General features: G+C 46.2%; 1 protein-coding gene across 7 annotated transcripts; it reads left to right on the top strand.

Annotated features, from left to right (window-relative positions):
* The first annotated feature begins 5,851 nt into the window (after positions 1–5,851).
* ECSCR (endothelial cell surface expressed chemotaxis and apoptosis regulator) lies at positions 5,852–20,246 on the top strand. Of its 7 annotated transcripts, none has more exons than XM_060178974.1 (10): positions 5,853–5,984; positions 10,595–10,639; positions 11,151–11,201; positions 11,376–11,531; positions 11,809–11,943; positions 15,056–15,166; positions 15,577–15,675; positions 16,089–16,125; positions 19,486–19,582; positions 19,905–20,246. In XM_060178974.1, the coding sequence occupies exons 1-10, from the start codon at positions 5,924–5,926 to the stop codon at positions 19,911–19,913; spliced, it is 801 nt and encodes a 266-aa protein (XP_060034957.1). In that variant the 5' UTR covers positions 5,853–5,923; the 3' UTR covers positions 19,914–20,246. The 7 variants fall into 7 exon arrangements, with proteins under 7 accessions (XP_060034997.1, XP_060034979.1, XP_060034957.1 ...); XM_016185750.2 differs by having other exon boundaries at positions 5,854–5,984; positions 11,376–11,435; XM_060179014.1 differs by lacking the exon at positions 11,809–11,943 and having other exon boundaries at positions 5,852–5,984; positions 11,376–11,435.
* Positions 20,247–20,503: the final 257 nt, after the last annotated feature.

Below are 20,503 nucleotides of genomic sequence, written 5' to 3'. Positions count from 1 at the left end.
ATATCACTAATAAGATTTTAAAAAGTGAGAAAATATCAGACAAACCCAACTGAGGAACACTTTACCATTTAAATAAATAAGCCATAATCTTCAAAAGAAGCAAGGTCAGAGGCTGGGCAGTGGCACACCTGGTAAAGCACACATTACCATGTTCACCTACGTGGGTTCTAGCCCCCATTCCTACCTGTAGGGGCTAAGATTCATGAGTGGTGAAGCAAGAACTTCAGGTGTCTCTTTGCTCTCTCCTTCTCTATCTCCCTACCCCTCTGTTTCTCTCTGTCCTATCAAATAAAGGAAAAAAGGGGCAGGGTGGGGGGGAATGGCCACCAGAAGCAGTACATTGAGCAGGCACCAAACCCCAGCAGTAACCTTGCTGGCAAAAAAAAAAAAAATTACACAAAGCCCAAGGACCGGTATAGGGATCCCGGTTCGAGGCCCCAGCTCCCCACCTGCAAGGGAGTCGCTTCACAGGTGATGAAGCAGGTCTGTAGGTGCCTTTCTCTCCCCCTTTATGTCTTCCCCTCCTCTCTCCATTTCTTTCTGTCCTATCTAACAATGGCGACATCAGTAACAACAACAATAATAATTACAACAAGGGCAACAAAAGGGAAAATAAGTAAATAAAAAAAATTTAATTACAAAGGTCACTGAAGTCAAAGAAAAAATGAGGAGCTCTCTAAAGAATCAAAGAGGTATTCCCGTAAGAAGTTATTCTACATGTGGTCCAGGAAGTGGTGCAGTGATAAAGCTTTGGACTCTCAAGCATGAGGTCCCGAGTTCGATTCCCAGTAGCACATGTGCCAGAGTGATGTCTGGTTCTTTCTCTCTCCTCCTGTCTTTCTCATAAATAAATAAAGTCTTTAAAAAAAGGATTAATTCTACAAATTGCTACAAAATAGTCAAAATTTGAAACACACCTGCAAATAGGAAGGTATAATGAATCAATATTAATTTTCTTTTCTTTTAAAGAATTTATTTATTCACTAGAAAGATAGGAGGAGAGAAGAACCAGATATCACTCTGGTACATGTGCTGCCGGAAATTGACCTTGACACTTCATGGTCGAGAATCCAGTGCTTTATCCACTGCACCACCTCCCGGACCACACAATATTAATTTCCTAATTTGATTGTTGTGTTGTGTACATGAAAGAGACAAGAGACTGTCCTACTGTACTTGTAGGAAATATACACTAAAATAGAGTGGTGTGTTTGTTTTTCACAAGCAGGGTTATCACTGGGGCTCAGTGCTTGCAAGATGAATCTATTGCATGTGGCAGCCATTTTTTTTCTTCCCCCTTTCTTTTTTACTAGATAGGAAAGGGAGAAAATGAGAGGGGAGGGGGAAAGCAGGAGAGGGAGAGAGAGACAGGGAGAGCGAGAGAAAGATAGAGAGAGAGTGTGTGTGTGTGTGAGAGAGCAAAAGAGAGAGAGAGAGAGAGAGCAGCAGACTTGTTTCACTGCTCATTAAATTTCCCTCCTGCAGGTGTGGAGTGGGGGGGTGGCTCAAACCCTGTTTCTTGCTCATGATAATGTGTGCATTCAACAGGTGCACCGCTATCCCACCTCTGCTGATACTTTATTGGTAGTTATTTTTTTTCCTGAGAAAAACATTATATGAAATGTGCTTCAAATTTTTCTTTCCATTTGTGACTGCTTAAAATTTAAAAAAAAATTTTTTTTTTTCAAACAAACAAAAAAGGTGCTGGGCCCACCTGTGGGGAATGGCTTCACAAGTGGTGCAGTCTCTCTCGCTCTCTATCTCCCTCTCCTCTCTCAATTTCTGTCTGTCCTATGCAATAAAATGGGGGGGGGGGAATGGCACAAAAAAAAAAAAAGAAAAGGTGCTGGGGAAACCAGGATTTACATACCTGAGGCTGCTGGTTCAAGTCCCAGCACTGTGTGTACAGAATGAAACTCTGACATATCTCTCTCTCTTCCTCTCTCTCTCTTCCTCTTCCTCTTTCTTCCTTTCTCTCCCTTGAAATTCTCTATCTTATATAAAATAAGTCTTTTTAAAAATTTGGATACAACACTAATTTGAAGGAATATATGCTCCCCTATGTTTGTAAAAGCACTATTACCAATAGGCAAAATATGGAATATATTGACAGATAACTAGATAAAGAAGCTGTGAAATACATTCTCACTAAAAAGATGACATTGTGGGGGCCAGGTGGTGGTGCACCTGGTTAAGTGCACAAGGACCTAAGTTCAAGCTCCTGGTCCCCACCTACAGGGGGAAAGCCTCACAAGTGGTGAAGCAGGGCTGCAGGTGTCTCTCTCTCCCTCTTTTTGTGCCTCCAGGGTTAACGCTGGAGCTCGGTGCCTGCACTATGAATCCACTGCTTCTGGTGGGCATTTTCTTCTCCATTTTATTGGATAGGACAGAGAGAAATTGAGAGAGGATGGGGAGAGATAGAGGGAGAGAGACAAAGAGACACCTGCAGACCTGCTTCACCACTTGTGAAGTGACCACCCTGCAGGTGGGGAGGCGGCGACTCGTTACACCGGTCCTTGAGATTCGTGCTACGTGAGCATTACCTGCTGTGCCACTGCTCAAACCCCTCTGTTGTTAAAATTTCGGAGGCTCTTGCCGGCCGGGCTAGCTTCACGGAGGGTAACAGAGACGCGGAGACAACGGCTGGGCAGGGAAGCTGTATTTCTTTATTCAGGAACAACTATTCATAAACTAAGACAAACTAATCACAAAACAGAACTCTGCTGTCTCTTTGCAGCGGCGCAAGCACTCTCTCTTACTCTTGAACTCAGGAACTCTCCAACTCTGGAACTCTGGAACTCTCGTACTGGGGAACCCTCTGAAAAACTCTCGCACTCTCGGGAACCCTCTGGCCCTCTCTCTCTTCCTCTCGAACTCAGGAACTCAGGAACTCTCGTACTGGGGAACCCTCTGAAAAACTGGCACTCTCAGGAACCCTCTCCCCTGGTCCCTCGGGGCGGGGCCAAGCGGGCCTGCGAAATTAACTGGACTGATCTAATTCTCTCGGTGGGGGAGAACTAGAACCCAATGTAAAGCATACAACACCCCTCTCTCCCTATCTCCCCTACCCCTCTCAATCTCTCTCTATATCCAATAATAAGAAAATAAAAATTATTTTTAAATATCTTTAAAAGTATTCTAAAAATAATTTTTAAAAAGATGACATTGCACCTTTTGGAACAAAAGAAAGAAATAAGTAACTAAGTGCAAAATGTGGGCTGGGGAGACATCATAGAGATTAGGTCCCAGGTTCAGTTCTCAACACCACAATAAACCAGAGCAAAACAGTGCTCTGGTATTTCTCTCATTTAAAAAAAAAAAAAAGTGAAAAGGGGCTGGGTGGTGGCACATCTGGTTGAGTGTGCATGTTACAATGTGCAAGGACCCGGGTTTGAGCCCCTAGTCCCAACCTGCAGGGGGAAAGCTTTGCAAGTGGTAAAGCAGTGATCCAGGTGTCTCTCTCCCTTTCTACCATTCCCTTCCCTCTCAATTTCTGGCTGTCTCTACTCAATAAATAAAAATAATAATCTTTAAAAAAATGTGAAAGACAACTACCAGATGGTTTCATCCATATGTAGAATATAAACAACTAAAATATGAATTTTCAAAAACAATAACTATCACAGTAATCAAACTGATTCAGACTGTGTGAAAGCTATGGTGGTTATTGGAGGGAATAATAGTAGTGGGGGTAAGTAGAGGGTCTCTTATGTAATGATGCAGAGGGTCTTTTTTGTGTAGTGACACTGGAACTTTGGTAGTGTGGTGAGTTATATACACATATAAGTGTGAAACTATACTTCTGAGATTTTATAATATTGTAAACCAGTGTTAAATAAATTTTAAAAATAGGGAGTAAAAGGCTCCAATCATAAGCAATTGCATATGTATGTGCATATGGTTACAGACTGCAATATGTAGATTGCAAGGAAATCCACAACAGTGAAAGGAACCATATTAAAGAGGTAAGACTGTGTACTATTTCTAAGCTTCTCAATTTTGTTTATTTAATTTTATTTTTATTATACTTTATAGGACAGAGAGAAACTGAGAGGGAAGGGGGAGAAGGAGGGAGAGAGAGAGAGAGAGGCCTGCAGCACTGCTTCATCTCTCACGGTGGGGACCAAGGGTTTGAACCTAGGTCCTTGCACATGGACACATGTGCACTGAACTGGATGTGCCACCGACCAGCCCCAACTCCATCATTTTTAAACAGCTGAGTTAGTATTTCATTGTGTATATATACCACAACTTTATTAGCCACTTATCTGTTGTGGGCCATCTAGGTTGCTTCTGAGTTTGGGCTAGCACAGATTGTGTTGCTATGAACATAAGTATATATAGTTCTTTTTAAATATTTGTATTTATTTCCTTTAGATACATCACCAAGATATCCATGTTTATTTCTATAGTTCCATGTCCTTAACATTCCCACAGCCCTCTCTATTGTAGAGAGGTCAACACTAATACTTTTTTTTTTTTTGCCTCCAGGGTTATCACTGGAGCTTGGTGCCTGCACTAGGAATCCACTGCTCCTGAGACCTTTTTTTTTCATTTTGTTGCCCTTGTTGTTATTGCTGTTGTTGTTATTTTTATTGTTGTTGTTGCTGTTGTATAGGACAGAGATAAATTGAGAGAGGAAGAGAAGACAGAGAGGGGAGAGAAAGATAGACACCTGCAGACCTACTTCACTGGGATCTTTACTCTGTTCCTTGCACTTAGCACCGTGTAAGCTTAACCCTCTGAGTTGCTGCCCAGCCCCCCAACACTAATACTTCTTACAGTGTCCTTAGGACACAGACTACCTCATAAATTTAAGACCCTGGGTTCAAACTTTAACATCCCTGAAAAATCATGGCAAAATGTCACAACCCCCCCCCCACACGCACACACAGCAGGTTGGCAGTTTATGTCTATTGTCTGAAAATCTGAGGGGTCAGGCAGTGGCACACTTGTTTGAACGAACACATTACAAGTGCACAAGAACCCAGGTTCAAGCCCCTGGTCCTCACCTACAGGGGGGAAGCTTCACTAATGGTGAATCAGTCCCCTCTCAATTTCTCTTTGCCTATTAATACAAAGTAAAACGTGGACTCGGTTTGGACCAAAGCAAAGCACTCTGGGGGAAGGAAGGAAGGGATTAGGCTCCGGGCAGGGGAGGGTGGGCTGAGAGGGGAGAACTTTGGGATCCTGGTGCACGATGGTAGAAAAGGACTTAAGTTGGGGACAAGGATGCTTTGCAGACACCTGTCATGAGGAGATGAGGAATGGCACCCACATACCCACATGCTAACAATTGGACTGTAAATCATTAACTACCCCCCAGAAAATGTAAAGAAAAACAAAAACATGGTGCCCAATGTGAGAGGAGGGCCAGCAAGAAGGATGCTTGGATCTGGGCCCTCTAGCTTTTCAGTGAAGAATAACAATGCTTGTGAGCCTTGCTGCTAGTGCCCCCCCCCCCAACCCCCACTGGGGGCTGAGGAAGGACAGGCATGTGGAGAATTCCGTGGACAGAGCATGGGTGGATTGAGCTTGGCCACAGAGCTCAATCATGAGCCAGGACAGCTTGTTCTGAAATGGGGGGGGGGGGGGCTTGGAGCTAGGTTTCAGGAAACCCTCCGGGTGGTGTGCAGAGAGACCTGCCATACCTCTGGGAGGCCCAGGGCCAAGCTGTGCTTGCTGGTCTTTGTGCACAAGCTCAGAGCCCTGTGTCCAGTATTCCAGCTTCACATCCTCATCTGGGCTGCTAGGCTGAGCAGGGCCCCTGGAGCTGGTCCCAATCTGTTTCCTTCTATTCTTTGACAGGAAGCTTTGAGAGCCAGTCCCCACCCCTTGCCCCACCCCAGCACTCCCTCTCTCTTCTCCACTATGGACAGAGCCTCCAGTGAGCTGCTGCCTGCCCGCCTCAGACCCAGTTGACATGGGGACTTTTGGAGCAACTCGGTTGTGCTGGGTGATCCTGGGCTTCCTCCTACTCCAAGGTAAGAGGCACTGGCTGCTGGAGTCAGGCACCTGTCCCTTCTCTTGGTATGGTCATACCACATGTTCTCCATCCAGGCTAAGCTGAGGGAAATTCCGGTCTCTTTGTGAAAGGAATCAGTTGGTTGGGGAGGTAACCATTACTAGGCAGGGGTAAAACAGAGACATGGCTAGACCCTCCTGGGGGGAGATTTTAGGCTGAACAGGGTCCGTCCCCCCACCCAAGAGGCTGGCTACCTGGAATGTTGGCTGGGGCTACCTCAGTGTTAGACTGAGATCTTGGAGCCCCTCCCAGGGTATGTTTGGGCTGGAAAAGCCTATGGCTGCCCCAACAAGCCCCCAGGTCTGGATGGAAGACTGATTGTGACCATTCTGTCCACTGTGTTAGCACAAAATTATCACACCATGAATTTAGCAGATGTTCCTTTATAAAACTCTTGCCACATGAGTAGTAGCAACCTGGAAATCCCCAATATCAACTTTAAGCTCAAATCAGAGCAAGAAAGTCCAGCTGCATCCAAAGAACTCTTAACCAGAGAGGATGTGCCAAACGATCAGCCAGGAGGTAGGTGAGGTGTCCTCGAGAGCATAGGACTCCAAACTGCACTCCTCAGATGCAGCTCTGGTAGTGGGTGAGAGCTGAAGCAGGTCGGGGAGTCTTCTTGCTGGGAACCATGAGAAGTCCAGGAGAGTCTGACTCACAGGGCAGTGACTTCCCTTTGGTCATCCCTCCCCCACCTCCACTGCACTGTCCATGGCTCCCCTGTGGGGGGTTCATGAGCTTGAAACAACTGGAGAGAGAACTAGAATGGCTGGACAGGGAAAAGTGACGGCTCTAGACTGGTGGGAGAGAGGCTCTAAGTGCCAGGAGGACTGCCTCCTGCCGACTCGCTATCTAAAAGTCCATGGTCTGGGTTGGGGGTGTCAAAGTCTGGTCCTCCTGCCCACTAACTCCTAGCTCCTCAGCCCAAGATGATCTGGGGCTCTGGGTCTAGACTATTGGAGTTGCAGAGGTAGGAAGTGAATGAAAGATGAGGCTCAAGTGGGGGGGGGGGGTAGATAGCATAATGGTTATGCAAAGAGACTCTCGTGCCTGAAGCACCAAAGTCCCAGGTTTGGGGAGTTGGGCGGTAGCACAGTGGGTTAAGCACAGGTGGCACAAAGCACAAGGACCAGTGTAAAGATCCCGGTTTGGTTCAAGCCCCCAGCTCCCCACCTGCAGGGGAGTCGCTTCACAAGCGGTGAAGCAGGTCTGCAGGTGTCTTTCTTTCCCCCTCTCTGTCTTCCCCTCCTCTCTTCCATTTCTCTCTGTCCTATCCAACAATGACGACATGAATAACAACAACAACAACAACAAAACAAGGGCAACAAAAGGGAAAAAAAAAAGTCCCAGGTTCAATTCCCCATACCACCATAAGCCAGAACTGAGCAGTGCTCTGGTAAAAATAAATAAATAAATAAATAAATCAAAGATGAGGCTTAAAAGGTGGGCTTTCAGAGAAGCCTCACTTCTCCCCTAATTCCTTGCCTGTTGCCCATCACTGGCAGGACCCCCACTTAACTTCCTCTGAGCCTCTCTCACACTGAGCCTCCTACCCTGCCTCCCCCAGAGCTCAGTGCAAATAATGTCTTGCTGTGGTCTGGGAGGTGGAGCAGCGGATAAAGCATAGGACTCTCAAGCATGAGGTCCCAAGTTCAATCCCTGTACCAGAGTGATTTCTGGTTCTCTCTCTCTCTCTCTCTCTCTCTCTCTCTCTCTCTCTCTCTTTCCCTCTCTCTCTCCTTATCTTCTTCATAAATGAATAAATAAATAATGTCTTGCTACCAAAGTGATCCCTCTAAGCACTCCCAAGCCCATGGAGAGACTTGACTGTGGATACACTCTGGACTTAAACCTTGGGAGATCTGAGAGAAGGGGGCAAAAAGGATAAATGCATAGCATTTACTGGGAATGGATTACTTGTCAGACACACTGCATGAAGAGCTTTACTCACACCTTCTTATCCTCATGATCGCTTAGGAGGCAGCAAAATCACTGCTTTAATATATATATATATATATATATATATCATATTTATTTGATAGACAGCCAGAAATTGAGAGGGAAAGGGATGAGAGAGAGACCTGCAGCACTGCTTCACCACTTATGAAGCTTTTCTCCTGAAAGTGGGGACTGGGGGGCTTGAACCTGGGTCCTTGTGCATTGTAACGTGTGTTTAACCAGATGCACCACCACCGGTGGCTAAATCACTGCTTTTTAAGAGAGATGCCTGCAGCACTGCTCTACTACTTATGAAGCGCTCCCATCTCCCACTCCCTCGGCTGCAGGCTTAGACAGGGACTTGAACTAGGTCCTCAAGCATGGTAATGTGTGTGCTCTATGCAGCACCATCTGGCCCCAACACTTTTTTTTCCTTGTGTCCAGAGTTATCTTTGGGGCTCGGTGCCTGCACTACGAATCCACTGCTCCTGGAAGCCATTTTCCCCATTTTTGTTGTTGATAGGACAGAAAGAAATTGAGAGAGGAGGGGAAAAAAGAGAGGGGGAGAGAAAGAGACACCTGCAGACTTGCTTCACTGCTTGCAAAGCAACCTCCCTGCAGGTGGGGAGCCAGAGGTTCCAACTGGGATCCTTGCGCAGGTCCTTGAGCTATGTGAGCTTAACCTGGTACGCTACCACCCATGAATTTGTGACTTTGAAACTCCTTCTAACACATTTCTTTGTAAAGAAACATGGGGGAGGCAGTGTGCTGTGTCCTTATGAACAGCTACAGCTGTAATCTCACAGAATTTACACTGAGGTGTGTATGATCCTAAGTGACTGGTGTTTTCAGAATATGCTCTGGTTAAAAATGGTTTGCCCAGGTTCACCCCAGCTGGGAAGAGTTCTGTCTAGCCTGGAACACCTATGTGTGTTAGCTCTCCTCTTCATCTACTACCCAGCAAGGGAACAAGGGCTGTGTCAGAGATAGTGATCTGAAAAAGCCTGGCCAGGGTTTGGGCAAGTTTGGCTTTGGAAACAATTAATTCCACACAATCCAAGTGATAGCTCCACAGAGGAAAGCAGTGGCTAAGGCAAATAAACACATCAGCAGGATGCCACTGGCTGGGCGGGCTCCTGGCCCCTGGCCCCTGGTGGTCCCTGTCCACCTAGGCCTGAGCTTGGAGTTTCCATGTGATGAGGGACCTAGGTAGATGAGGGCCCAAGAGCAGAGACGGGAACCCAACTGGGTGGTTCCATTTCCCCACACTGTTTTCCTTTCACATTGTTCACAGGTTTCAAGAATGATTTCATTGTGGAAAATGAGCAAACACAGGCTGACCTTTCAGGTCTCACACACAAAGCAAGACACAGACGGGGGCAGGCACTAACACGTGCACACGTCTGCACAGAGGCCCACATGAGTGGGTGACGATGTGCAGTCAAAGTCAACATGGGCGACTTGGCAACTGACTGCTGTCTGGGTCTGGCCAACAACTACCATGTCTGATGCAGCCTCTGTCCGTGAGAGAAGTGGACCTGCCACCCTCCCGTAGAACTTGCCTTCTTCCAACTGGGGGAGGCCAGAGAGAAAGCCCAGATGGTACCCCATCCATCCCTCCTCATTCCCCACATCTTCCCATGCCCTTCCTTAGGGGCAGGACCATACACAGTGGTGACATACACAGTGGAACACCAATGGCCCAGTGTTGGTGTAATGAGAACACAAGTGCAAAGATGCAGGTCCCTGGCCCTCTATCTTTTCACTAGTTTGAAATAATTCACCCCTGATATTGTGTTGAATTGATATAAAACCGGGAGTTGGGCTGTAGCGCAGCGGGTTAAGCACAGGTGGCGCAAAGCACAAGGACTGGCGTAAGGATCCCGGTTCGAACCCCGGCTCCCCACCTGCAGGGGAGTCACTTCACAGGCGGTGAAGCAGGTCTGCAGGTGTCTGTCTTTCTCTCCTCCTCTCTGTCTTCCCCTCCTCTCTCCATTTCTCTCTGTCCTATCCAACAATGACGACAACAATAATAACTACAACAATAAAACAACAAGGGTAAAAAAAAAAAAAAAGAATTGATATAAAACCATGGGGCAGGGTGCTCACCAGGTAGAGTGCATAAGTTGCTATGCACACCACCTAGGTTCAAACCCTGGCACATGGGAGTGCCACAGACAGCATCAGAGAAAGCTCCTGTACCATAATGTCTCTGTCTCTCTTCTCATTATTCTTTTCCTCCTTCTCCCTACCTTTCCCTTTCCCTTCCTTCTCCCTCTTACTCTCCCTCTTCCTGAATCCTCCTCTGTAAATTAAGAAATGTTATCTCAGGAGTGGTGAAGACCCCAACAACACAAAAAAAATTAGAAGCTAAACTAAAATAAACAGAGCCCATGTGCAACTGGAGACAGGAAAATACACTGGAGCCAGAGGTAGTAGTGATGGTACCACTGAGTCACAGGCCCAGAGGAAGCCAGCACTGTGAGCTGGTGCCACATCCTGCATCGTTTGCCAAGCGTGTGAGCCCTCAGCATAGATTTCTAGGAAACCCAAGGGCCTGTGTTCTTCTATAAGCTCTGTGTGGGGCAGGAGGCTCACCTAGCCTGTCTGTGTGTTTTGCTTTCCTTCCAGGTCACCACCCCCAGCCCACGGCAATACAACTACCTACACCTCAGGGTAAGGCCAAGAACACAGGACCTCCTCTGGTATCTAGACCTGGGAACTAGAATGATGGGTGTGAGGGGTTCTGGGCCAGTTTGTCCTTGACCTCAAGAGGTTAGGGCCACAGACAGGACTCCCAGGACATCCAAGGTTGAACTCATCTGGGAGCTTTTTTCAGCTTGATGGTGTAAAATGCCTTGGGAGAGTAGAGAGGTGAGTGCTTGGTTGTGGAGGGTTGCCCAGCTCCAAGGAAGGTGGGAGGGGACAAAGCAAGAGGAGGCTACAGATGGGAATGGAGAGATAGCATAATGATTATGCAAAATGTCTTTCATGCCTGAAGCTCTGAAGTCCCAGCTTTAATCCCTGGCACCACCATAAACCAGAGTTGAGCAATGCCTGGGGAGGGTGGGGGGAGAAAGAAAAATAAGGAAAGGAAAGGAAAGGAAAGGAAAGGGAAGGGAAGGGAAGGAAAGGAAAGGAAAGGAAAGAAAAGGGTGGCCCTCTGTCCTGTGGTGCTCTGTTTCAGGAAACTTCAGTAGTCTCAATGTGACCAAAAAGCCAAATTCTGCCAGCACAGGTGAGTGAGTGGGTATGACTCTCCAGGGGCTGGTCCCCCCTTTCTACATTCTCCAGCCCTCAGTCCAGTCCTTCAGAACCTGCTGGGAACCCAAGTGTTTTCAGATGGGCTAGGGAATGTGGTATCACCAAGTTTATCCCACCTTCAGTGCCCTATCTGCCTCTGTTCTTCCAGGAGACAGCCCTTCCTTGGAGCCCAGAATCTCAAGCACTCTGGCCAACACTGGTACCCCAGGTACTCTGCCTCTCAGAGCACACACACAGTCGGCTCATCACCCAGGGAGGGTCCCGCAGGAGAGAGGCACAGTCTCTATTCCAAGGGAGAATACAGGCGAGTGTGGCACAGACACTTGAGCAGGACCCTACACAGACAGTTCCCCAGCAGGGTGAGCAGGGCTATGCTGATGTTGGGGCTATGGAAGACACCCAGAGTGGAGGGTGGTGGGCATTTTTCAGCCACTGGAAACTGCACAGACAGAATTCCAGAAGTGAAGGAAAGAAGGGTTCCTTCTGGAGTTGGAAGCAGTAAAGGATTTGGGATAAAAGATGCTTCTCTCCAGTAAACTGGCTGAAGCCCTAAGCAGGCCCACACATATTTCTATGCACAGTGACTCCAGAGCTGGCCTCAAAGGTCCCCATGGAAACCAGCAAGATGGAGCTGAGATGGAGCACCACATATGGCCAGTACTCCTCCCTGCCGGGCCTGACCCAGGCCCAGACACAGAAACACACATCGGCACTGGGTGAGGTCTGGGCACTGGGTCCTGTCTGGGGTGTGGGAGGTTTTCCTTAAAAAATTAATTTATTTATCATTATTATTTTTAATATTTTATTTATTATTAGAGACAGAAATTGGAAGGGGAGGAGGAGATAGGGAGAGAGAAAGAGAGACACCTACAGTCAGGTTTCACCACTCTTGAAGCTTTCCCCTGCAGGTGGGGACCAGAGGCTTGAACCTGGGTCCCTGCTCATTGTAATGTGTATGCTCAACCAGGTGCGCCATTGCCTGACTGGGTGTGGGAGGTCTTTCCTGACTTATTTAGGAGACTCAGGTTCTGTCCAACAATGAGGAGTCTCAAGACAGTATTTAAATCAGTCGCACCCTGGCTCAGGAGAGAGTGAGAGAAGTTTGGTTGGGAGTGGAGACAGGAGCTTGGCTCTGGTCACAGTGAAGGCAGGAGTCTCCTAGATTCAAGGCTGGGAAAGGCATAGACACAGGGGGCAAGCTGCTGCAGGAGGTAGGGGAACAGCTTAGTGATTTGCACAACAGACTTTCATGCCTGAGGCACCAAAGTTCCCATGTTCAATCCTGATACCATCATAAACCAGATTTGAGCAGTGCTCTGGCTTTAAAAAAAAAAGAAAGAAAGAAAGAAAAGAAAGAAAAGAGGGGGTCAGGAGGTAGCAGAGAGGGTTAAGCGGGTTAAGGCAGCACAAAGCGCAAGGACCGGCATAAGGATCCTGGTTCCAGCCCCTGGCTCCCTACTTGCAGGGGAGTCACTTCACAGGCGGTGAAGCAGGTCTGGAGATGTCTATCTTTCTTTCCTCCTCTCTGTCTTCCCCATCTCTCTCCATTTCTCTCTGTTCTATCCAGCAACAATGGCATCAATAACAACAGTAATAGTAATCACAACACCATAAAACAACAAGGGCAACAAAAAGGGGGGGGGGAATAGCCTCCAGGAGCAATGGATTTGTGATGCTGGCCCGAAACCCCAGCAATAACCGTGGAGGCAAAAAAGGGAGAGCTGGGTGGTGGCACATGTGGTTAAGTGCACACATTATAATGCATAAGGACCCAGGTTCAAGCCCCCAGTCCCCACCTGCAGGGTAAAACCTTTATGAGTGGTCTGCATGATCAGGTCTGCAGATGTTTCTCTGTTTCTCTTTCTTCTTCTTCCCTCTCAATTTCTTGCTGTCTCTATCCAAAAAAATAAAGATAATAAAAAAAATTAAAAAGAGAAAGAAAAAGAAAAATGCTACAGGGAGGCCCAGAACGATTAAAGGGATAGAAAAAGCCAGGGAATATGCTGTTCTACATGCTGCTCATGGAAGGTGGGGCAAGAGCCAGGAGGGGTGGACACCTCCTTATCAGTCACTGCTTCACGACGCAGGTACTGATGGTGTTCTGAGCAACAGCAACAACAGCCGTGGTGCACAAGCAGAGGTACAACTAGTCTTCCCTGCAACCTAGTCCTTGGCGTTGGGAGTTTTGGACATTCAGACTTATATAAGGAGAGGGTGAAGCTAAGGAATAGGACAGAGCTGAAGAGATAGCTCACAAGGTGAGGTATCTGCTTTGCGATATGTGTGTGACCTAAGGTCAAACCTCAGCATGACATAGGAGGTGCTGTGGTTCTGGTGGAAGCTCTGGTATCTTCTCTAGCTTGATGAAAAAGCAGTGTGGAGTAGTGAACTCATGCATGCACGAAAACCCAGATGAAAGAAAGAAAGAAAAAGAAAGAAAGAGAGAGAGAGAGAAAGAAAGAAAGAAAGAAAGAAAGAAAGAAAGAAAGAAAGAAAGAAAGAAAGAAAGAGGAAGGAAGGAAGGAAGGGAAGGAGGAAGGGAGGGAGGAAGGAAGGAAGGAAGGAAGGAAGGAAGGAAGGAAGGAAGGAGATAATAAGCTGAACTACAATGAGATGAGTCATTGAGAAGGGACAAAGAAGCAGGTGACCATTTTACAAAAGCATCAAAACCAAATATATGTCCCTTACCTAACAACCTGGCTTGTCAGGTCAGTTTTGAGGAAAAAAACACAGCTAGCTCTACCTTACCCAGTCTGGGTTCCTAGCTGTGCAGCATAAGACCCTTTCTTCTAGGCCCCATGGGGGTGGTAGGAATTGCATAATAAGGAAAGCATCCTGAACCTTCCAGAGTCCTCTAGAACCATTAACATGAATACCCAGAAATGCTCATCACATAATCACCTCAGTTCTCACCTCCTTCCTCAAGTGATCTGGTTGGAGTGGCAGAAAGGATGTCATTTTTGTGATACAAGACCTCTCTCTGCATAGTCCTTTAACTGGGAGAGGTGGAGAGAGTCTCGGTCTCTCTCTCTCCTTCTCTCTCTCTCCCTCTCCCCCACCCCTTGCATGTGTATGTACACACATCACTAGGGTTATCACTGGGGCTTTGTGCCTGCATGACTTCAGTCCCTGGCAGCCATTTTTCCTTCTCTCTTCTTCTTTTTCTTTCTTTAAATTTATTTTATTTTATTTTATTTGCCTCCAGGGTTATTGCAGGGGCTCATTGCCTGCACTACAAATCCACTGCTCATGGAGGCCACCTTTTCCCTTTTGTTGCCCTTGTTGTTTATCGTTGTTGTTGTTGTTATTGCTGTCATTATTGTTGGATAGGACAGAGAGAAATTGAGAGAGGAGGGGAAGACAGAGGGGGCAAGAGAAAGATAGACCTGCTTCACCTCTTGTGACGTGACCCCCCCCGCAGGTGGGGAGCCGGGGGCTCGAACCAAGATCCTTATGCCAATCCTTGCACTTTGTGCCATGTGCGCTTAATCCGCTGTGCTACTGCCCAGCCCCCTCTTTCTTTCTCTCACTCTTTCTTTCTTTCTTTCTTTCTTTCTTTCTTTCTTTCTTTCTTTCTTTCTTTCTTTTTTTAAATGGGGGTGTGAAATAGAGAGGATGAGAGACAGAGAGAAAGCAAGACACCTGCAGCCTTCCTTCACCATTCATGAAAGCTTCCCTCCAGCAGGTGGGGACTGGGGGCTTGAACCCATGGGACTTTATACATGGTAATACATGTGCTCCACTATCTGCACCACAACCCAGGCCCCTGGCTCTCTCTCTGATAGTCCCTATCAGATGACTGATATAACCATCCTTGCTCTATTTCAGACACCTCTCAGAACATCACTCCCAAAACAACCACAATGAGCCTAAGGACAAGAGATTTGGTCATTCAGCCCAGCCCCACGTCAGAGACAGTGCTCACTGTGGCTGCATTTGGTAAGTGAGGAGAGAGTTGGAGGCATGAGAGGGGATCCCATCAATGAACTGACTTGGATTTTAGGTCTGAAAACACAAGCTTAGATATTGTCACTTTGTTCCAGGTTGATAGAGAAGGACTTAAAACAAGGAGCCTCCCCTACCCTCCAGGGAACTCTTTTTGGCTCTCTGGGCTCCATATCTAATGGGAGGATGGGAAAGGGCCTTAGAGCCTAGTCTGACTAGGAATAGATGGGTGAGAGTTTATATGCTCAGCAGACTAGGGGACTTCACTTTGTTCTCAAGCCTGTCTATATAATACAGAGCCTGGGAGAGGATTTAGATCACACACACACACACACACACACACACACACACACACACACACACACACACACACACACACACCATTCACTTCTTCACTCCTTCAGGTGTTATCAGCTTCATCGTCATCCTGGTAGTAGTGGTGATTGTCCTAGTCAGCGTGGTCAGTCTAAGGTTTAAGTGTCGGAAGAACAAGGAATCTGAAGGTATGTGTTCTAATCCTTAGGGATCCTCCCCCTTTTTTTGGCGAGGACAGAAAAAATTGAGAAGACAGAGAGGGAGAAAGATAGATACGGGGAGACCTGCTTCATCACTTGTGAAGCGACCCCCCTGCAGGAGGGAAGCTGGGGGCTCCAACCAGGATCCTTGCACAGGTTCTTGTGCTTCTTACTATGTGTGCTTAACCTGGTGTCCCACTACCAGGGCTCCCCTTTGACCCTATTTTCTGGGGGAAACCAGAGCTAGATTCTGGGACTGACGACCACCCTGAAGTGAGAGGAGTGGCCTATTAGCAACACAAGCCGAGTTGGAAGGGGCCACTCGGGTGAGCTTTGAGAGCCACATTGAGTTTTAGATTTCCAGCATATGACTCCCTATTTATGCTTTTGGATTCTTACAGATCCCCAGAAACCAGGAAATTCAGGGCTATCTGAAAGGTAAGAAAGGGAAAATACAAAGTAAAACTTGGACTGGGTTTGATATATTACACCAAAGCATGGGATTCTGGGGAAGGAAGGGAAGGCAGAGTACTGTTGGAGGTGGGGGTGGGAGGTGGGGCATAGTCGTAGTGAATGATAGTGGAAGGGGACCTAAGTTGAGGGTGAGAGTGTTTTGCAGACACCTATCACGGGAAGATGAGAAATTACTCCTGTGTGTTAGCAACTATAATGTAAACTATTAACACCCCCATAAATAAATAAACAAACACATATATATGTATGTATACGTGTATACATATGCATATAGACTAAGGTGTAAGGGAAGAAACACATATACACATACTCCAGCCCAGTGCTGGGGTGGGCAGGACAGAGACAGACAGAGACAGAAAGGAAACAATGTGCTGGTAAGAAGTAGGCTAGGGGCCGGAAGGTGGCACACCTGGTTGAGCGCACATGTTACAGTGCGCAAGGACCCAGGTTCGAATCCCCAGTCCCCACCTGCAGGGGGAAAGCTTCACAAGTGGTGAAGCAGGGCTGCAGGTGTCTCTCTGTCTCTATCCCTATCACCCCCTCCCTCTCAATTTCTGGCAGTGTCTATCCAATAAATAAAGATTTAATATATATATAGAAGTAGACTAGAACGCTTCATTCCCAGGGCCAAGCCTCTATAACCCTTTCTTGAAAAGCAGAAGGGGGAGCTGAGACTAGGTGGGGGGGGCTCAGGACTGTCATGCATGAGATCATGAGTTCAATCCTAGACTCTGCATGTGCCAGTGTAGAGTGACGCTCCAGCCTTTCTTTGTTTGTCTCTCATGAAATATAGAGAAAAAATTTTTTTGCCTCCAGGGCTATTGCTGGGGCTTGGTGCCTGCACCATTAGTCCACTGCTACTGGAGGCTACTTTTTATTTATTTTTTTATATTTATTTATTTTCCCTTTTGTTGCCCTTGTTTTTTTATTGTTGTTGCAGTTATTGTTGTTATTGATGTCGTCGTTGTTAGATAGGACAGAAAGGAGAAGACAGAGAGGGGGAGAGAAAGATAGACACCTGCAGACCTGCTTCACCGCTTGTGAAGCGCCTCCCCTACAGGTGGGGAGCCGGGGCTCAAACTGGGATCCTTATGCTGGTCCTTGCGCTTCGCGCTGCGTGTGCTTAACCCGCTGCGCTATCCCCCGACTCACAGGAGGCTACTTTTTTCCTTTTGTTGCCCTTGTTGTTTTTATCATTGTTGTGATTATTATTATTGTTGGTATTGATGTCATTGTTGTTGGATAGGACAGAGAAATGGAGAAAGGAGGGGAAGGCAGAGAGGGGGAGAGAGAGACACCTGCTGACCTGCTTCACTGCTTGTGAAGCGACTCCCCTGCATGTGGGGAGCCAGGGGCAGAGATAAATATTTTTAAAGGGAAAAGTATATGAATTCAGATTCTAATATACCCTTGATTTATTTGTTTTGCTGGCAAGGCTTTGCTGGGGTCTCATGCTTGCATAATTCTGCTGTTGCTAGTTGAGTTTTTTTTTTTTCTAGACAGAGGATGAGAGAGAGAGAAGAAGAGAGATACCACCGCATTAACCCACTACTTGCAAAGCTTCCCCTTTGCATGGTACTCCTATTTAGGGTCAAGGGCTTAAACCTGGGTCTTGGGGCTATGTGGTGGCACACCTGGTTGAGTGCAAATGTTACAATGTGCAAGGACCCAGGTTCAAGCCCTGGTTCCTGCCTGCAGGGTGAAAGCTTTTTGAGTGGTGAAGTAGTGCTGTAAGTTTCTCTCTTTCTCTCTCCCTCTCTCTTTTTTTTTTTAAATTTTTTATTTAAGAAAGGATTAGTGAACAAAAACATAAAGTAGGAGGGGTACAACTCCACACAATTCCCACCAACCAATTCCCATAACCCACCCCCTCCCATGGTAGCTCTCTCTCCCTCTCTATCTCCCCCTTACTGTCTCAGTTTTTGGCTGTCTCTATCCAATAAATAAATATAATTTAAAATTTTTTTAAGAAATTATTTAAACCTGGGTCTTTATGCATGATAAAGTGTATGCTCTACTGGGCAAGCTACTCCCAGTCCGGTAATATGCCCTTTAAATAAAGACATTCCTTCTTTTTTAAAAAAATTTATTTATAAAATGGAAACACTGGGGAGTCGGGCTGTAGCGCAGCGGGTTAAACGCATGTGGCCTAAAGCACAAGGACCAACGTAAGAATCCTGGTTCGAGCCCCCGGCTCCCCACCTTCAGGGGAATCGCTTCACAGACGGTGAAGGAGGTCTGCAGGTGTCTATCTTTCTCTCTCCTTCTCTGTCTTCCCCTCCTCTCTGCATTTCTCTCTGTCCTATATAACGACGACATCAATAACAACAACAATAAGTACAACAACAATGAAAACAACAAGGGCAACAAAAGAGAAAATAAATGTAAAAAATTTTTTAAAAAAATAGAAACACTGACAAGACCATAGGATAAGAGGGGTACAATTCCACACAATTCCTGCCACCAGAACTCCATATCCCATTCCCTTCCCTGATAGCTTCCTATTCTTTAACCCTCTGGGAGCATGGACCCAGGGTCATTATGGGGTGCAGAAGGTGGAAGGTCTGGCTTCTGTAATTGCTTCCCCGCTGAACGTGGGCGTTGACAGGCCGATCCACACTCCCATCCAAGACATTCCTTCTTAACTTGGAAAGTACTTATTTAGTAGCTACTATGTGGTAAGCACCATAGAGGACATTTTATAAATGTACCTGAACTCTTCACAGCAATCCTTTTTTAATTTTTTAATTTTTACTATCTTTATTTATTGGATAGAAACAGCCAGAAATCAAGAAGGAAAGGGGTGATAGAGAGGGAAAAAGACAGAGAGACACCTGCAGCCCTACTTCACCATTTGCAAAGCTTTCCCTCTGCAGGTGGAGACCCAGGACTCGAACCCAGGTCTTTGCACGTTGTAAAATGTGTGCTCAATCAGGTGTGCCACCACTGGGCCCTAACAGTAATTCTTTAAGATAAATACTAAAATATTTTGTACATAAAAAAAAAATGTTCAGCGGGGAAGCAATTACAGAAGCCAGACCTCCCACCTTCTGCAACCCACAACAACCCTGGGTCCATGCTCCCAGAGGGATAGAGAATGGGATCTCTCTCTCCCTCTCTCTCTCCCTATCTATCTATCTATCTATCTATCTATCTATCTATCTATCTATCTATCTATCTCCTATTAATAAATAAATCTTAAATAAAATTAAAAAACAACAGCAACATAGGTCTAAATTTTACCAACCTGCCCCGAAGTTTGCTGACCCTCCTTCTCTGCTCCACAAGTTCCTCCTCTAACTCCTCTTTCTCTCCGGTCTCTAGCTGCTCCACAGCCAATGGAGAAAAAGACAGAATCACCCTCATCTCCATGAAGAATATCAACACGAATAATAGCAAAGGATGCCCCTCAGCAGAGAAGGTGCATTTCTTTCTACCTTCCTCCCTTCTCTCTCCTTCTAACTTAGTCTCTAGTTCTTTAGCTGAAAAGGACAGACTTTTAGGCTCTTTTATCCGGTTCACTACCCTACTCTCAAGAAGTTAATTAACTCTGTGGTCTGGGAGGTGGCACAATAGATAAGGCATTGGACTCTCAAGCATGAGGTCCTGAGTTCAATCCCTGGCAGCACATGTACCAGAGTGGTATCTGGTTCTTTCTCTCTCTCTTATTATTTCTCATGAATCAATCAATAATTTTTTTTCAAAAGAAGTTAACTCTCATTCATTATGTTTTTATTTTACAGGTTCTTTAGAAGCAACCCTGGGGTTTCCATGGGTTCAAGGACAATGCAGCTGACCTGTGATTATAAGGAGGAAGAAGATGGAGCTGGTAGAAGCAGTGAACCATACATAAATTATTTTATTGTTTGACATCTACTCCCAGTCTAAGAGACACTAGTGTTACTCCAAATCTGGAATCAATTTCCAACAGGAGAGACTTTGCCCTACATGGGCAGACACTCTAGAAATACAGCCTACTACTTCCACCTTCTCAAAGTTATAGGAAGGAGTAGGCTATAGGCAACAGCAAGGAAATCACAAAGTGTACTGGTTCTTCCTACCTTGCATTAAAATTATCTTCTGGCCTGCTGCCTTATTTCTTTTAGGTCTATGTCACCATGTACATTTCTTTTTTCTTTCTCTTTTTTTTTTTTAACTATATGCATGTTCAAAACCATTTTACTTTTAGAGTGAGGTGGCTAGTGTACCTTCTACCATTATTGCCTTTCCTAGTTTTTATATTCAACAGTTTTAGGAACTCTAGATGTTCAGGAAAACGAACATACTCTTCAGGATAGAGATCACTCTGGGTGGGAACCAGAGATAATTAGGTGACTAGGGG

The sequence above is a fragment of the Erinaceus europaeus genome, chromosome 2 (genome assembly GCF_950295315.1).
Source record: "Erinaceus europaeus chromosome 2, mEriEur2.1, whole genome shotgun sequence".
Classification (NCBI taxonomy): domain Eukaryota; kingdom Metazoa; phylum Chordata; class Mammalia; order Eulipotyphla; family Erinaceidae; genus Erinaceus; species Erinaceus europaeus.
The sequence above is the reverse complement of the archived record's forward strand: the minus strand, read 5'-3'. Positions and strand labels throughout refer to the sequence as shown.